The 14,253-nt window shown below is 46.6% G+C and overlaps 1 protein-coding gene across 1 annotated transcript in view; it reads left to right on the top strand.

The window, feature by feature from the left end:
• Positions 1-14,253, top strand: part of LOC308173723 (cadherin-12-like) — a gene marked incomplete at both ends in the record, with an annotated part of 83,692 nt that overhangs the window by 27,565 nt on the left and 41,874 nt on the right. The window contains 3 exons of the mRNA XM_080548766.1: positions 271-390; positions 6,765-6,932; positions 8,024-8,211. Coding sequence (XP_080404892.1) covers positions 271-390; positions 6,765-6,932; positions 8,024-8,211 — 476 coding nt within the window. The remainder of the gene's footprint in view (positions 1-270; positions 391-6,764; positions 6,933-8,023; positions 8,212-14,253) is intronic.

A 14,253-nucleotide genomic window follows, 5' to 3' on the forward strand; every position in this document is an offset into this window, starting at 1 on the left:
TGTGGCTCTTTGCTTCCCTAATGGTAGCAGTGCCTAATAAATGACTGCATGAGGAGCCATTTTACCCCTGATGTATGCTTTGGTTAAACATCCACTTAGCTGCAAATGTGTAGGCCTACTTTAAATATTGGAAAATTCAACACTGCACCGATATTATCCAACACATCAGTTTCATTTAGGACACTATCCACTGAATCTATTTACTCAAGTCATGAGAAATAATAGCCAATGTGAGCTAAAGGAGTGTTGAACTGTGTTCATGTTCCACAGGGACGTATGTGATGCAAGTGGCAGCCACAGATGCAGATGACCCCACCTATGGAAACAGTGCCAGAGTGGTGTACAGCATCCTGCACGGCCAGCCGTACTTCTCTGTTGACCCCAGGACAGGTAAAACAGACACACCAGTCAGATAATATAGATCTATGGTACTCTGCCCCTCATGGATGTTGACTGTTGTTTTGTTCTGACACGGCTTGGTTTCATTATTATATTGTTTTTAGAACACTTACTTAAATTATAATTCTCCAATTTGCCTAAATTGAATTGAAACTGTGAAACTTGCAACAAGGAGTCATGGCTGAGGAAAAGACGGTCCAAAGCGTGGCTTCATGTCACAAAGAAAAAGTAGCAATGTAGCAATGTAGCAATGTTGTCATTTAATGACAACATTGCTACTTGTAAACATGTATATGTTCCTATGCGCAGAGAAGCAGGGAAAATGATTAGCACAATCTGACATGAATATTATTAACACACCTCACACCACAGGATAATCTTATAGGATAATCTTTAGAGCCATCCGATAATCGGGCGTTTTCTGTCTTTGGTCGGAAGGGGGAAAATCGGCCCGAAATCGGTCAGATTATCTTTATGTGTGTACCCGGCTTAAGCAAGAATCATCAATTCACCAGTCGTAGCAGGAAGAGTAATCTAGTTCAGGCCAGGGGTCATTGGCAGTCTCCGTGATAGAAGAAGAAAGACACAAATAGAAAGATATATATATATATATATATATTAGGGCTGGGACTTTAACGCATTAATTTCGATTAATTAATTACAGAAAAAATAACGTCTACATTTGTTTAACGCATTTTAATCACACTTTATTTTTGCACTCCAAACACCACGGAACGTTTCTCCGAGGACGAATTCCAGGCAACCGATCATACCGTTGCACAACGTGCATTCAGAGTTGCAATGGGGAGCGGGTTACCGCCGAATGGTATCAACATGTCAGTATCAAATATCAGTGCCTGAAAGTTACAAAATGCGTGAAGTTAAAACACACACCCTAGTAGCTACATACAATGTGCATTTTTTATTTTATTTTTTTACAAACATCATTAGCAACAGACATGGAGAGGGGCAGGAGATGGGCACCTGCCCAATAGTAATTAGCGGCTTTCTGCCAATAATAGTTAATCGTTTTGGGCTGGGTTTTGGTGGATTTTGCGGTTTTTAGACTGGTTAGACTGGAAAATGTCAATCCCATCTGGCAACCCTGCGTGTAACCCTGCGAGACGTCAGACAATGGAAAAATGCATGGAAGCACCAGGCGAGCTTGGCCTGAAGAATGAGAAATGTATGTACAAAAAAGATTGTGACGGAAGTGTAGATAAGAGTACGGTGATATGCACATTGTGCAAGAAAGAATGTGCTTATCACCGGAGCAGTTCGAGCATAAAGTATCACCTCAATGCGAAACACGTTGCAGCTAGTGTGGAAGCCAGAGCTAACGCTGACGTTCCTACTAGTAGTACTAGCCAGCAGAGTCGCCAACCCACACTTGACGAGGTGACAGGGTTCAAACTCAGAGCCAACAAGATGAGTAAATCCACGTCTACCCAAATAACACTGGACTGTAGACACTTTCGGTGGTCGAAGATAAGGAGCTAGAAAACACATGCAGGCACCCATCCACAGCTGTCTGCCCTGGCCCGCAAGTATTTGGCCAGCCCTGCCACTTCTTGTGAGAGACTTTTCTCCCTTACAGTGTAAAAAAAGAGGGCAGCCTTGAGCTGTGAAAATGTAAACAGGCTAGTTTGTCTCAGCAACTGGCTGAAAGAGAAGAAGCAGAAGAGGTAGCAGGCTTTGAGTTTTTTGGGGGGGGGTCTGTTGTTACTGTGAAGGGTACCGTTTTGTTTTGTTACCATTTTAGATGGCACTTGTGAATTGTATGAATTACTAACTAAAACATTTCAACATTTTAAAAATAACACCACACAGGCATTAATAAACACGTAATGGATCAGATTATGTAAAAAAACTCAATTTTGACAAAAATTGAGATAGAACCGTATAATTCTAACGTCACGATTTGTTGTGCTGTTTGCTAAAGTTGTCATACGACAACTCCCTCCCGACACCCTGCCATCTTTAGAAGTCGCCATACTATTGAAATGCTAAATGTTTTATATTCAAATCCTTGATCATCCTAACGATCTGACATTCTCATCCCCCTCCCTTAACTTGTTTGTAATTTTTTATGCTCAGATTGATGCTTGAAGTTCAGCGTGCCCCGCATTATAGCCTGTTATAGTTGAGTTTCACTCATTAGTGACGATTAACATCCTAATTTCCTCATGTTTGATCCAGTTTGTGACGTTCTGAGTATTGAATCAATGACGGCAAGTGCCTGTTACGTCACACCGGAGGTGTGTGTGTGTGTATGTGAGAGAGAGAGAGAGAAAGAGAGAGAGAACAAAAGAGAGATAGAGAGAACAAGAAGGAGAAGGAGAGCATGGAAGATCAGAGAAAAGAAAGAAAAGAAAGAAAGGAGGAAAATAGTAGTATTACAATGACAAATCATTCAGAATGTTATTGGTTTTAATATTTCACAATTGTACAAACGACACATCATTTTCCTTTGATCGCAACATAAGCAAGATGGAAAGGCATCTGTCACATTGTTGTCATGGCAAGAGAAACCGGCGTAGTAGGCGAGAGCGTGGCCTTTGTTTGTTGATAGGAAACGATCAAGAAAAAGATTACCCACAAACTCTCACCCACAAACCAAGGAATGCAAAATAAAAACAATCGGAAGGAATTGGGAGACATCCAGACATACCTACATTGTCATATCCTAAATAAAAGCTGAGAATTCAGAGATCATGTATGACGTTTATTTGTCATTCATACAAATGGCCAAAGCCATGCTGTAGGCTCCTGTATTTCGCCAGAAGGAATAATACAATGACCCTTGCAGTGTGGGTTAGCTATAATCAATATGCTGCACAGTGCAATATCCTGGGTCTTAGGCTACATGCGCTCGAACATGCAGGAGAAAAAGGTAGCGTGTGGAGAGCCGGGTGTGAGCTGCACAGTGCTGCACAATGCAATATGCGCTTCATAGCTACTGCGCATATCGCATGTGCCAACGACATGTCATTTCACGCGGCTTTGATCGCAACATAAGCAAGATGGAAATGTGTCTGTCACATTGTTGTCATGTCATGTTGGAGCGTGGAGGTACCAGGGAAATGTTTGCATCGTTTGAAATCCATGTCGGACACACACTCACACACACTCACGCACACGCACACAGACACACACACACACACACACACACACACACACACACACACAATAAATGTATGTAGGTGGCAGTTACAGAGGATGGCTTATCAAGCGGCAGCATAAACCGCAAATACTTTATCAAGCGGCGAAAATACTCTTGATTACATTATATACTGTGTTATAAATATACCTTCATTTGTTCCATGTTGCATTAAAATGTGTTGATGATTACAGACATAATCAATTGTAGGCTACTGCAATTACTTTTCTGCAGTAGCTATAGCGTGCAACACACAACTGGGAGACAGGCTGAGTTACACCAACGTGGTTTAACTTTAAATCAAGGCTTATACAATCATGTTGCACCAAACTTTAAACCTATCTTAAACCTAGTTTACGTGCCCCACGGTGGTGTAGCGGCCTAAGCACTGGTCACTAGTGCATGCTGCCCACCGGGGACTGGGTTCGAATCCCAGCTCGCCAGATCCGGATATGGCTGGGGCACACACGCGGAGCGGCATATTGGGCGGCCGCTCCCGAGGGAGGTATAGGAGTAGTTCCGGACAAGGATCCGTTGCGCAACAGCGCCCCCGGGGTGCCGGAATAACAGGTGCTGGGCTCGAGGAGCCAGTCAGCTAGTCTGCCTGGCGGCCTCCTCTGGGACTGCCGGCCACGGGGGTCGTGCGGCGGATCCTTCGCAATAGGCAGGGGATAATTGGATGCTAGGTTGGGTTCAATTGGCTACCAAATTGGGTGAAAAATGGGATAAAATCAGAAAAAACAAAATTTAAGAAAAACCTAGTTTAATTTAATCATGGTTCTAATCGAAGCCTCTGCTAATCCAGGTTTAACACTAGAAGAGCCGTGAGGGGTCACGGTGACCCCTATGAGTAAAAAGAAAAAAATCTATCTTTGCACTCGATCAAATTTCAGGACCCTCCTTTCATGACTTTTCCTAGATATGTGCGTTCTACCACCCAGTATCCTTACATTTTCTAAATCACATCAGGGTAAGCTAGTATGAAGCTATTTTGCAGTTTTTTTTTTTTTTTTTTAGGAGGCAGGCTAATTTACAAGAGGCCATCTAGTGGTCTTTGTGTGTAAGTAGCAGCTTCCCATTGTAAAGATTAATTTGATTAATTAGCCGAGGCAGCGCTAAGTGTCGGTGAAATAGGTACGGCTGTCCTAGTGTTAAACACATGAGTGTCCTAGTGTTAAACACATGAGTGTCCTAGTGTTAAACACATGAGTGTCCTAGTGTTAAACTCTTATAGTAGGTAACACAGACACGGCTGTTCTAGTGTTAAGGCTGTCCTAGTGTTAAACACATGAGTGAGAGGACTTGATTTGATTACGTTGTCGTTAAATGGATTTGCAGTTTTTACACTTTACATCTTGCATTACTGAAATTGTATCATGACTATAGATGAAAAAAAAAATCAATGCGAGTATCTCAAAATTACATTTCACATACCTCAATTTTTACACAGAGAGAAAGGATATAACATTGTCATGTTTAGTTTGTTTCTGCGTGGCAGTGTGTCATGATGTTACTGGTGGAGCAGTCGAATCAAATCCAATATGTTTGCAGTCCACAGCGCCTTGTCAATGTAAACCTTGTACATTGTAAACATAGACCATTTAAGATGACATATGTAGGCGCACATGTGATAAAACAGATTGTCTTTCACGGTCAAACAGAGCCCACAGCAACACCGACAGGTTAGATACAGTGCCTCAACACAGAGGCAGCACCATGCACACAATGATAACAGAGTTCAAAGTGGGCAGAAATCGGCTGATACGTATGGCACAGAGGGAATGGCACACTCTGTCACAGATTAGGCCGTTCCTCACTGCAGGCTGCAGAGCCACACTGTGACTGGATTTCAAACTGATGGAGGGAACTCAAACTGTAAAACCCATTTTTTGCCTTGCTGAGCCTAGCTACTACTTCCAAACATCATCAACCAGGTGAGCAAGCATACAGTAGAGAGGAAGTGTGGGAGAGAGGTGGGAGATAGGGGGGAGAGAGGGGGGGAGAGGGGGGGGGAGAGGTGGGAGATAGAGGTGGGAGAGAGGGGGGGAGAGGTGGGAGATAGAGGTGGGAGAGAGGTGGGGAGAGGTGGGAGAGAGGTGGAGGAGAGGTGGGGGAGAGGTGGAAGAGAGGTGGAGGAGAGGTGGGAGAGAGGTGGGGGAGAGGTGGGAGAGAGGTGTGAGAGAGGTGGGAGAGAGGTGGGAGAGAGGTGGGAGAGAGGTGGGAGAGAGGTGGGAGAGAGGGGAGGGAGAGGTGGGAGAGAGGGGGGAGAGAGGTGGGAGAGGGGGGGGAGAGGTGGGGGAGAGGTGGGAGAGAGGGGGGGAGAGGTGGGAGAGAGGTGGGAGAGAGGTGGGGGAGAGATGGGAGAGAGGTGGAAGAGAGAGGTGGGGGAGAGGTGGGGGAGAGATGGGAGAGAGGTGGGAGAGAGGTGGGAGAGAGGTGGGAGAGAGGTGGGAGAGAGGTGGGAGAGAGGTGGGAGAGAGGTGGAAGAGAGGTGAGGGAGAGGTGGGAGAGAGGTGGGGGAGAGAGGTGGGAGAGAGGTGAGGGAGAGGTGGGAGAGAGGTGGAAGAGAGAGGTGGGAGAGAGGTGGGGGAGAGATGGGAGAGAGGTGGAAGAGAGAGGTGGGAGAGAGGTGGGAGAGAGGTGGGGAGAGGAGTGGGAGCTCCATGTCTTAATCACCATGCACTTCACAGCAGCCGCCCCCGTTAGAACCACCATCCAAAAAAGAGTGTCAAAACAACATCCTTTGATTGTGCAGTCACAGAACGGGGGTATTGGGGGATGTGACATACTTTCCACGTTACCGGGAATAAGAGGAGAAGGAAACGTACCTCTGGCCTCCTTCTATCACACTGACAACCTCCCAGCTGACCCGGCATTACTCTCACTCTGTAGGTTCACTCTGATCTCCAGATCTCAGATCCTCTGCTGAATCATTATACAGCCTCACTAAAGTTTGGTATTGAATGTCAAGTGTCTCCCAGTTTGTGATATGACCTCTATTTCAGCCTCGGCTTCAGGTACCATCAATGTACATCTAACTGCGGGACCTTTGTGATGGGGTTGCTCACGGCCAGGTCAATTGTATATTTGGCCCCTTGCAGAAAGAGCACTAGCCAATCCTGCAGGGGGACGTTAATCTTCACCTGGGCTCTACTCTATTATCTTGTTCCCTTGTCTCCTACTTGACTGGACGGCATCCAATTAGGAGTCATAAGGACAGCCTTGCCCAATATGGACCGGGAGGTGAAGGAGCAGTACCAGGTTCTCATCCAGGCCAAGGACATGGGAGGCCAGCTGGGAGGGCTGGCCGGGACCACCACTGTCAACATCACCCTCAGCGACGTCAATGACAACCCGCCGAGGTTCTCCAAAAGTAAGGCGTCTCTCTGTGTCGGGTGCACCATTTTACTAGGGAATGCGTGAGTACCTTTTTCAATGACACTGTTTATTGTTTTAATTTGTTTCCCCAGACCCTGTCACAATGAATAACATTGTATTATCCAGATATTATATTCAACCCATGACCAATGGACAAAAAGGGCAGAAAGTAATCATTAGGAGGTCATGGTGTGGTGTAATGTAGGTTATTAGATATGAGGTTATTCAGCTCAGCTGTTTTAATATGGGTGGGAACAAATGAGGGGTCTGGTGGCTCTGTGCATATTTACTGAGCTGATTAATGTATTTAAACTGCTGGAATTAAGTTATTAAATACATTTGATCTGAAATACTTAACTAAATCAAGATAAGTTAATAGATAGATAGATAGTTAATCAGTTCACAATGAAATACATCGGAGGCATGTATTCAATTAACTATCTATTAAACCTGGATATCTGAAATATAAGGAACAATTGCACTACCACCAATGTGCATAAACTATTTATCTAAACATGAGAGGGCCTGGAAATAATATACAATTGTTTGGTAGGTTAGTCATCTTTTCTCTGGGTATTTTAGGCTCTCATGCTTAGAATGTAAATGCATGCAAGCATAATGCAGTCAAAGCACAGGGGTCTAGGCCAAGTATAGAGTTTTCTGTCACCTCTCTCTGTCTCTCTCTCTCTCTCTCTCTCTCTCTCTCTCTCTCTCTCTCTCTCTCTCTATCGCCCTCTCTCTTTCCCTCTCACTCATTCGTGGGTTTCTGGGGCCTGGATAATGTTTTTAATTGTGATGGTCTGGTGCTGAATTCTTAACCCCGTTCCTGCCCTACAGGGAGGATGTTGATGTTGTTCTCGGTGTCCTGAGTGGTTAGGCGACTGGTTTGATATGTACTGACCTAGGGGGATTATTTTATTTAAAAAATGTTTCTCACGCCCGCTCTCTCCTTCTCTCGCCGTACCTTTTTTTCAGTGCATTTGCACAAGATGTCAATTAGGTGGACGCAATTTGCTGCAAACAGTCCATAAAGATGTCAGGAGTTCATAATTAACTAGTGCAATATTTATTTTTTCTCTCTCTAAGGTTTCTTTCATCTGAGAGTTCCTGAGTCGTCGGCGGTGGGTTCCGCTGTGGGAAGAATCAAAGCTCACGACTTGGACATAGGGAAGAATGCAGAGGTAGAGTACAACATCGTACCAGGAGACGGGGGCGCCATGTTTGACATCACCACCAATGAACACAACCAGGAGGGCATCATCATTCTCAGAAGGGTAAGGCCGACAGACACCTCAGTTAATATACTAATAAGCAAAAGTGCTTCATAAAACACTAATACTAATAAGCATTAGTGCTTTATAGGAATGGTATGTTGTAATGTATACCAAGATAGTTTGATCTGATTTGGACATTAATGGATAGTATAGAATATGAACATATAGTATTACAGCATACTGTACTCTCAATATGCAAGAATATGCTCGAATTCTTTTAAAATGCAGTATGTTGACTTATGATTTTGGTCATAACATACGCTTCCCTTGATCCATTTAATCTAAACGCTACTATTAGCAAATAGTTGAAGGACGAGCGTTATCGTATACACTGCAGTCGGCGCCTCATGTGTGTGTGTGTGTGTGTGGTTGTGTTTGCGCAGGCTGTGACAGTATTGGCAGAGTCTATGGCAGTCAAAGACCGTGTTTATTCGGTCTACAGGTTTTTGTCCTACTTAATCCAGTTTTATTTTTCGCTTTTCGCACAGCATGAACATCTTAGATTTAACAGCAAAACACATACAAATGTATACACAGAGCTCTCCGTTCACTCACACGCTCCCGCTGCCTGCACACTCACAGGCTTTCACCCATCCGATCCCTCACACAGTCCTGTCCTCCTCCTCACACTGTCCTGTCCTCCTCCTCACACTGTCCTGTCCTCCTCCTCACACAGTCCTGTCCTCCTCCTCACACAGTCCTGTCCTCCTCCTCACACAGTCCTGTCCTCCTCCTCACACAGTCCTGTCCTCCTCCTCACACTGTCCTGTCCTCCTCCTCACACTGTCCTGTCCTCCTCCTCACACAGTCCTGTCCTCCTCCTCACACAGTCCTGTCCTCCTCCTCACACAGTCCTGTCCTCCTCCTCACACTGTCCTGTCCTCCTCCTCACACCGTCCTGTCCTCCTCCTCACACAGTCCTGTCCTCCTCCTCACACAGTCCTGTCCTCCTCCTCACACTGTCCTGTCCTCCTCCTCACACAGTCCTGTCCTCCTCCTCACACTGTCCTGTCCTCCTCCTCACACAGTCCTGTCCTCCTCCTCACACAGTCCTGTCCTCCCTCACACAGTCCTGTCCTCCTCCTCACACAGTCCTGTCCTCCTCCTCACACAGTCCTGTCCTCCTCCTCACACAGTCCTGTCCTCCTCCTCACACAGTCCTGTCCTCCTCCTCACACAGTCCTGTCCTCCTCCTCACACAGTCCTGTCCTCCTCCTCACACAGTCCTGTCCTCCTCCTCACACAGTCCTGTCCTCCTCCTCACACAGTCCTGTCCTCCTCCTCACACAGTCCTGTCCTCCTCCTCACACTGTCCTGTCCTCCTCCTCACACAGTCCTGTCCTCCTCCTCACACAGTCCTGTCCTCCTCCTCACACAGTCCTGTCCTCCTCCTGACACAGTCCTGTCCTCCTCCTCACACTGTCCTGTCCTCCTCCTCACACAGTCCTGTCCTCCTCCTCACACAGTCCTGTCCTCCTCCTCACACAGTCCTGTCCTCCTCCTCACACAGTCCTGTCCTCCTCCTCACACAGTCCTGTCCTCCTCCTCACACAGTCCTGTCCTCCTCCTCACACAGTCCTGTCCTCCTCCTCACACTGTCCTGTCCTCCTCACACGGTCCTGTCCTCCTCCTCACACAGTCCTGTCCTCCTCCTCACACAGTCCTGTCCTCCTCCTCACACAGTCCTGTCCTCCTCCTCACACTGTCCTGTCCTCCTCCTCACACAGTCCTGTCCTCCTCCTCACACTGTCCTGTCCTCCTCCTCACACAGTCCTGTCCTCCTCCTCACACTGTCCTGTCCTCCTCCTCACACGGTCCTGTCCTCCTCCTCACACAGTCCTGTCCTCCTCCTCACACTGTCCTGTCCTCCTCCTCACACAGTCCTGTCCTCCTCCTCACACAGTCCTGTCCTCCTCCTCACACAGTCCTGTCCTCCTCCTCACACAGTCCTGTCCTCCTCCTCACACAGTCCTGTCCTCCTCCTCACACAGTCCTGTCCTCCTCACACTGTCCTGTCCTCCTCCTCACACTGTCCTGTCCTCCTCCTCACACAGTCCTGTCCTCCTCCTCACACTGTCCTGTCCTCCTCCTCACACAGTCCTGTCCTCCTCCTCACACTGTCCTGTCCTCCTCCTCACACAGTCCTGTCCTCCTCCTCACACAGTCCTGTCCTCCTCACACGGTCCTGTCCTCCTCCTCACACAGTCCTGTCCTCCTCACACGGTCCTGTCCTCCTCACACCGTCCTGTCCCCCTCACACACTACGGTTCTCCTCAGGTGGGTTGGAGGTTTTTTTGAGAGCAGTAAAAACCCCTGTAGTTATTTCAAATGGTATCTGTTGGCAGCCTGGTGTGAAGTATGACACCGGAACCCAAATAAAACAGCAGAGCAAAGCTAACTTTGGATAATATAATGGCACCGTCATTGAAAATGTCATCAAAATGCAAAAAGGAAAAAGATAAATGTCAAGATTAGACGTCGCCTCTTCTGACACTCTGGTGTGGATGTTAATAGATAAGATGGATTGTTTGTATCTCCCCTGGAAATAACGGTGCCTTTTTGATTAAAAAGATATGTGCGGTGCATGAATGAGCATAAGCGAGCAGAGTTAGAGGAACCGTATCTCGTACCTTTGTGTCACATCTACATACTGTACATCCTGACGAGTCTTCTACAGTATATGCCACCCCAAGTGGCGGCTTTCAATAACTGAACTGCACAGTTGCCCCAATTTATTTAAAAAGCTTTTGAGCTCAATCATGCCGTAACCATTTTTTAATACGCCAACTATAATATAGACCCACACAAAGCTATGTGCACACCTTTCATCCACAAAAATGATGCAGAAAGATGCGCGTGTGCATATTATGGGTATATAATGAAGGAAGAGTGGATGTAGATCATCTAAACTGACCTTCTCAATTGGGAATAATGGAATTAGAAAATGAGACAATCTAGGATTATAATGTCAATTAGGACAGTTATTTGTGTACATGGTGAATACTGTGGATGGCCAGCCAGGGATTCCTCTCTCCTTGTCCATTGTTTCACCTCAGTGTTTGAGATGCTGCCATGACAACAATGGAACAATGTGGTGTATTCCCCTCGCTGGGAGGCGACGGCACAAAGCCACCGTCGACTGGGGACACTCTGAGCCACTCCAACTGGATCCCCCAACAGTGTAATTTGCTAAACGACATGTTCTTCGACCCACGTCTGAGAAGCAGTGGGCTATGAGAGAGAGGGGTGTGAAGAGAAGGTGGTGAGAAGTAGGAGGCTGGGAGATCGGAGTCATTAGTACTTCTTGACCGCGTTCTCAAGAATGCTGACCCGCCCACAGCCTTAGTCTTAAGAATGGATCGGTTGGGGTCCCCCCGGGAGTGGTGTGTGCAAATGAGACTGATGTTGGGATATCTCTTCCACACCCACACATTGAGCAGCCATGGGGAGGCAGCGGGTGGCGGGGGGGGCAGGGGGGGGGGGTTTAACAACATGGCACACAAGATGCCGTTTGCAGACCCCAAATCAGGGGCTCAGCAAGGTTTGGTTGAACGATAAGAGGCTCAGGCAGGGTAATGGGTTCAGAGGACGATCGTCTGTTTCTCGGGCCTGCCGATACAGGGTGAGGCAACCAGGGACCGGAATGGATGGCGGAGGGGGGGGGGGGGGGGGTTAGACATCCCCTCTGCAAAATACAAGATTATAGGAGACAATAGACAAACACCACTGCAGGAATCACAGGCAGGGAGGCGTGAGGACACAGACCCAGGCACGAACACAAGCAGGCAGGCGCACAGATACACACATGCACACATACACACATACACACATGCCACACATGCACACATACACACATGCACCACATGCACACATGCACATGCTGAGAATGAGTGACAGAAGGAGAGAAAGGGACCCATAGATGATCCGTCCTCGGGCAGCGCTGGTAAGAGGCTTGTTGTCAGATGAAATGTGTTTGTGTGTGTTTGTCTGCGCGCCTGTTTGTCTGCTTCCTCTAGTCTTTATTTAAGCGTAGGGGAGATGACTGGGCTGCTGATATGTGTAATTGAAATGTGCTAAGCCTAGAGGGATGGCATTGTTTAATGTTAACATCGTGGCATAAGCTCTGTTGGCTCAAGTCCAGGGACTCCATTTAAATACACTCTGCTCCTCTCTTGTTTATAAACTCTTTCTAAACCCATCCCAATTATATAGACCCCCTATTCCAAACGCACGTACCCTAGTGGAGTTCTGACTGAATTCATTTATCACTGTACTTCAGGATTATTCATTAAAAACTACCTAACACTGAGGATCCAAAATGACACTTTCCTTTACACATTCAGAAAAATTGCATTCAGCTTCATGTGTGCTGAAGACATTTGAAGGATCCAATACCACGCGCAATAGAACAGTTGAATAGCTGCATCTACATTAGTTTGTGATAGGAAAGGAAATACTCAACTAAATTATCTGGAACTTGACCCCAATTTGACATTTCAAAGTCATAACCATTGGCATTGTTCAGTGAGTAGCCTTTTTCATCCCGACCGCCATCAATTAAACACTTAATTTTTTTGCAAAAGCCAGACACTGTCAGCAGTCTAATTTCACTATCAGAAATGTCATTAGTGGGGCTGTTTGAACATTAGATCGTTTGAGAGACTTCAAACCATTACAGGCTTGTGGTTTTGATGAGTTACTATTAGGCTACTAAAAAGGTAATGGTCAAAGGACGACGAGTACAAGGAGAACAAAACGCTGGCTGTCTTCAGAGAGGCTGAGGGAGGAGGGTGAGCAGGACTGCTGCAGTGTCCGGGCCAGATACTGGAGTGCACAGTGCCACCCTTTGGACACTTTTGAATAATCACATGTTTTGGAAAAGTACACAATGAAGCTAATTTCGACTGTGATGAAATATGATATGTGTTACTCCATTTGAATGAATGTACAGTACAACACAGTGGTGGGCCGTCAGGGCCAGCAAGGCCGTCTCTGCTGGCCTAAACATCATCAGAATATACATTTCATTTTGATATATTTTTTCCACAAATATGTATTCAATTATTCCCTTAGTCTATTCTCTTCATTTCATAGCTTTCCTTTTGGTTGCGCTGCTTCCAGCCATAATGTGTTGCCAGGGTACCAATAAATCTGCCCGCCTGCAGGTTCAACAGTGGCGCGAGTACAGATTGTAATTTAAAGTACAACATCCACATGTTGTATTGTTTTCAAAAGGTATGAAACAAGTGCAGCCTCTTTGGATACTTTCTTTACATTCACGTTTTTTTTTGTTGCACATAATACATACGGTAGTGTGTGACCTAGCTCAGTGAAATACAATACCGTCTGGTACTTTGGTATCTTAGAACATGAAGTTGTGATTTGAGCTCAGTGTTACTCTGGAAGGTGTGGGGAGTTATTCTAGAACCTAGAAGGAAGGAACCCAAAGGAGGTGGAGTAGGACGAGGCAAGGAGATGCTGCACGGCTGGAGATACAGGATTAACAACACGGGTTCGTGGGGCCAGCTGTGGCGCAGGAGGTAGCCTAATGTCGCCGTCTAATGATCGCAAGGTTGGCAGATCGGCGGTTTGAGTCCCGGCTGGCCACATGTCGAAGTGTCCTTGGGCAAGACACTGAACCCCAAAATTGCTCCCAGTGAGTGGGCTGGGGCCTTGCATGGCAGCTTGCCGCCATTGGTGTGTGAATGTGTGTGTGAGTGGGTGAACGAGAGGCCGTTGTAAAGCGCTTTGGAGCAGCTTTGGAGCAGCAAAAAAGGTGGTATATAAGTGCAGTCCATTTACCATTTACAGACAAATAACCCTTCCATTGAGCGTGTGCGTGTGGGTGTGTGTGCGTGCGTGCGTGCGTGCGTTTGCGTTTGAGTGTTTGTGTGCAAAGTTTCAAAGTAAGAGCGCGACAGAAAGCAATAAATAAAGAGAAAAAGGGTGTGAAAGAAAAAAGAGAGAGAGTGACTGGGAGGTAGTGAGGATGGAGTGTCGTCTCTCCGGTGGCCCAGGGTGATGTGGGTGTAATAGATTAGA

The sequence above is a fragment of the Nansenia antarctica genome (genome assembly GCF_963989245.1).
Source record: "Nansenia antarctica genome assembly, chromosome: 19".
NCBI lineage: Eukaryota > Metazoa > Chordata > Actinopteri > Argentiniformes > Microstomatidae > Nansenia > Nansenia antarctica.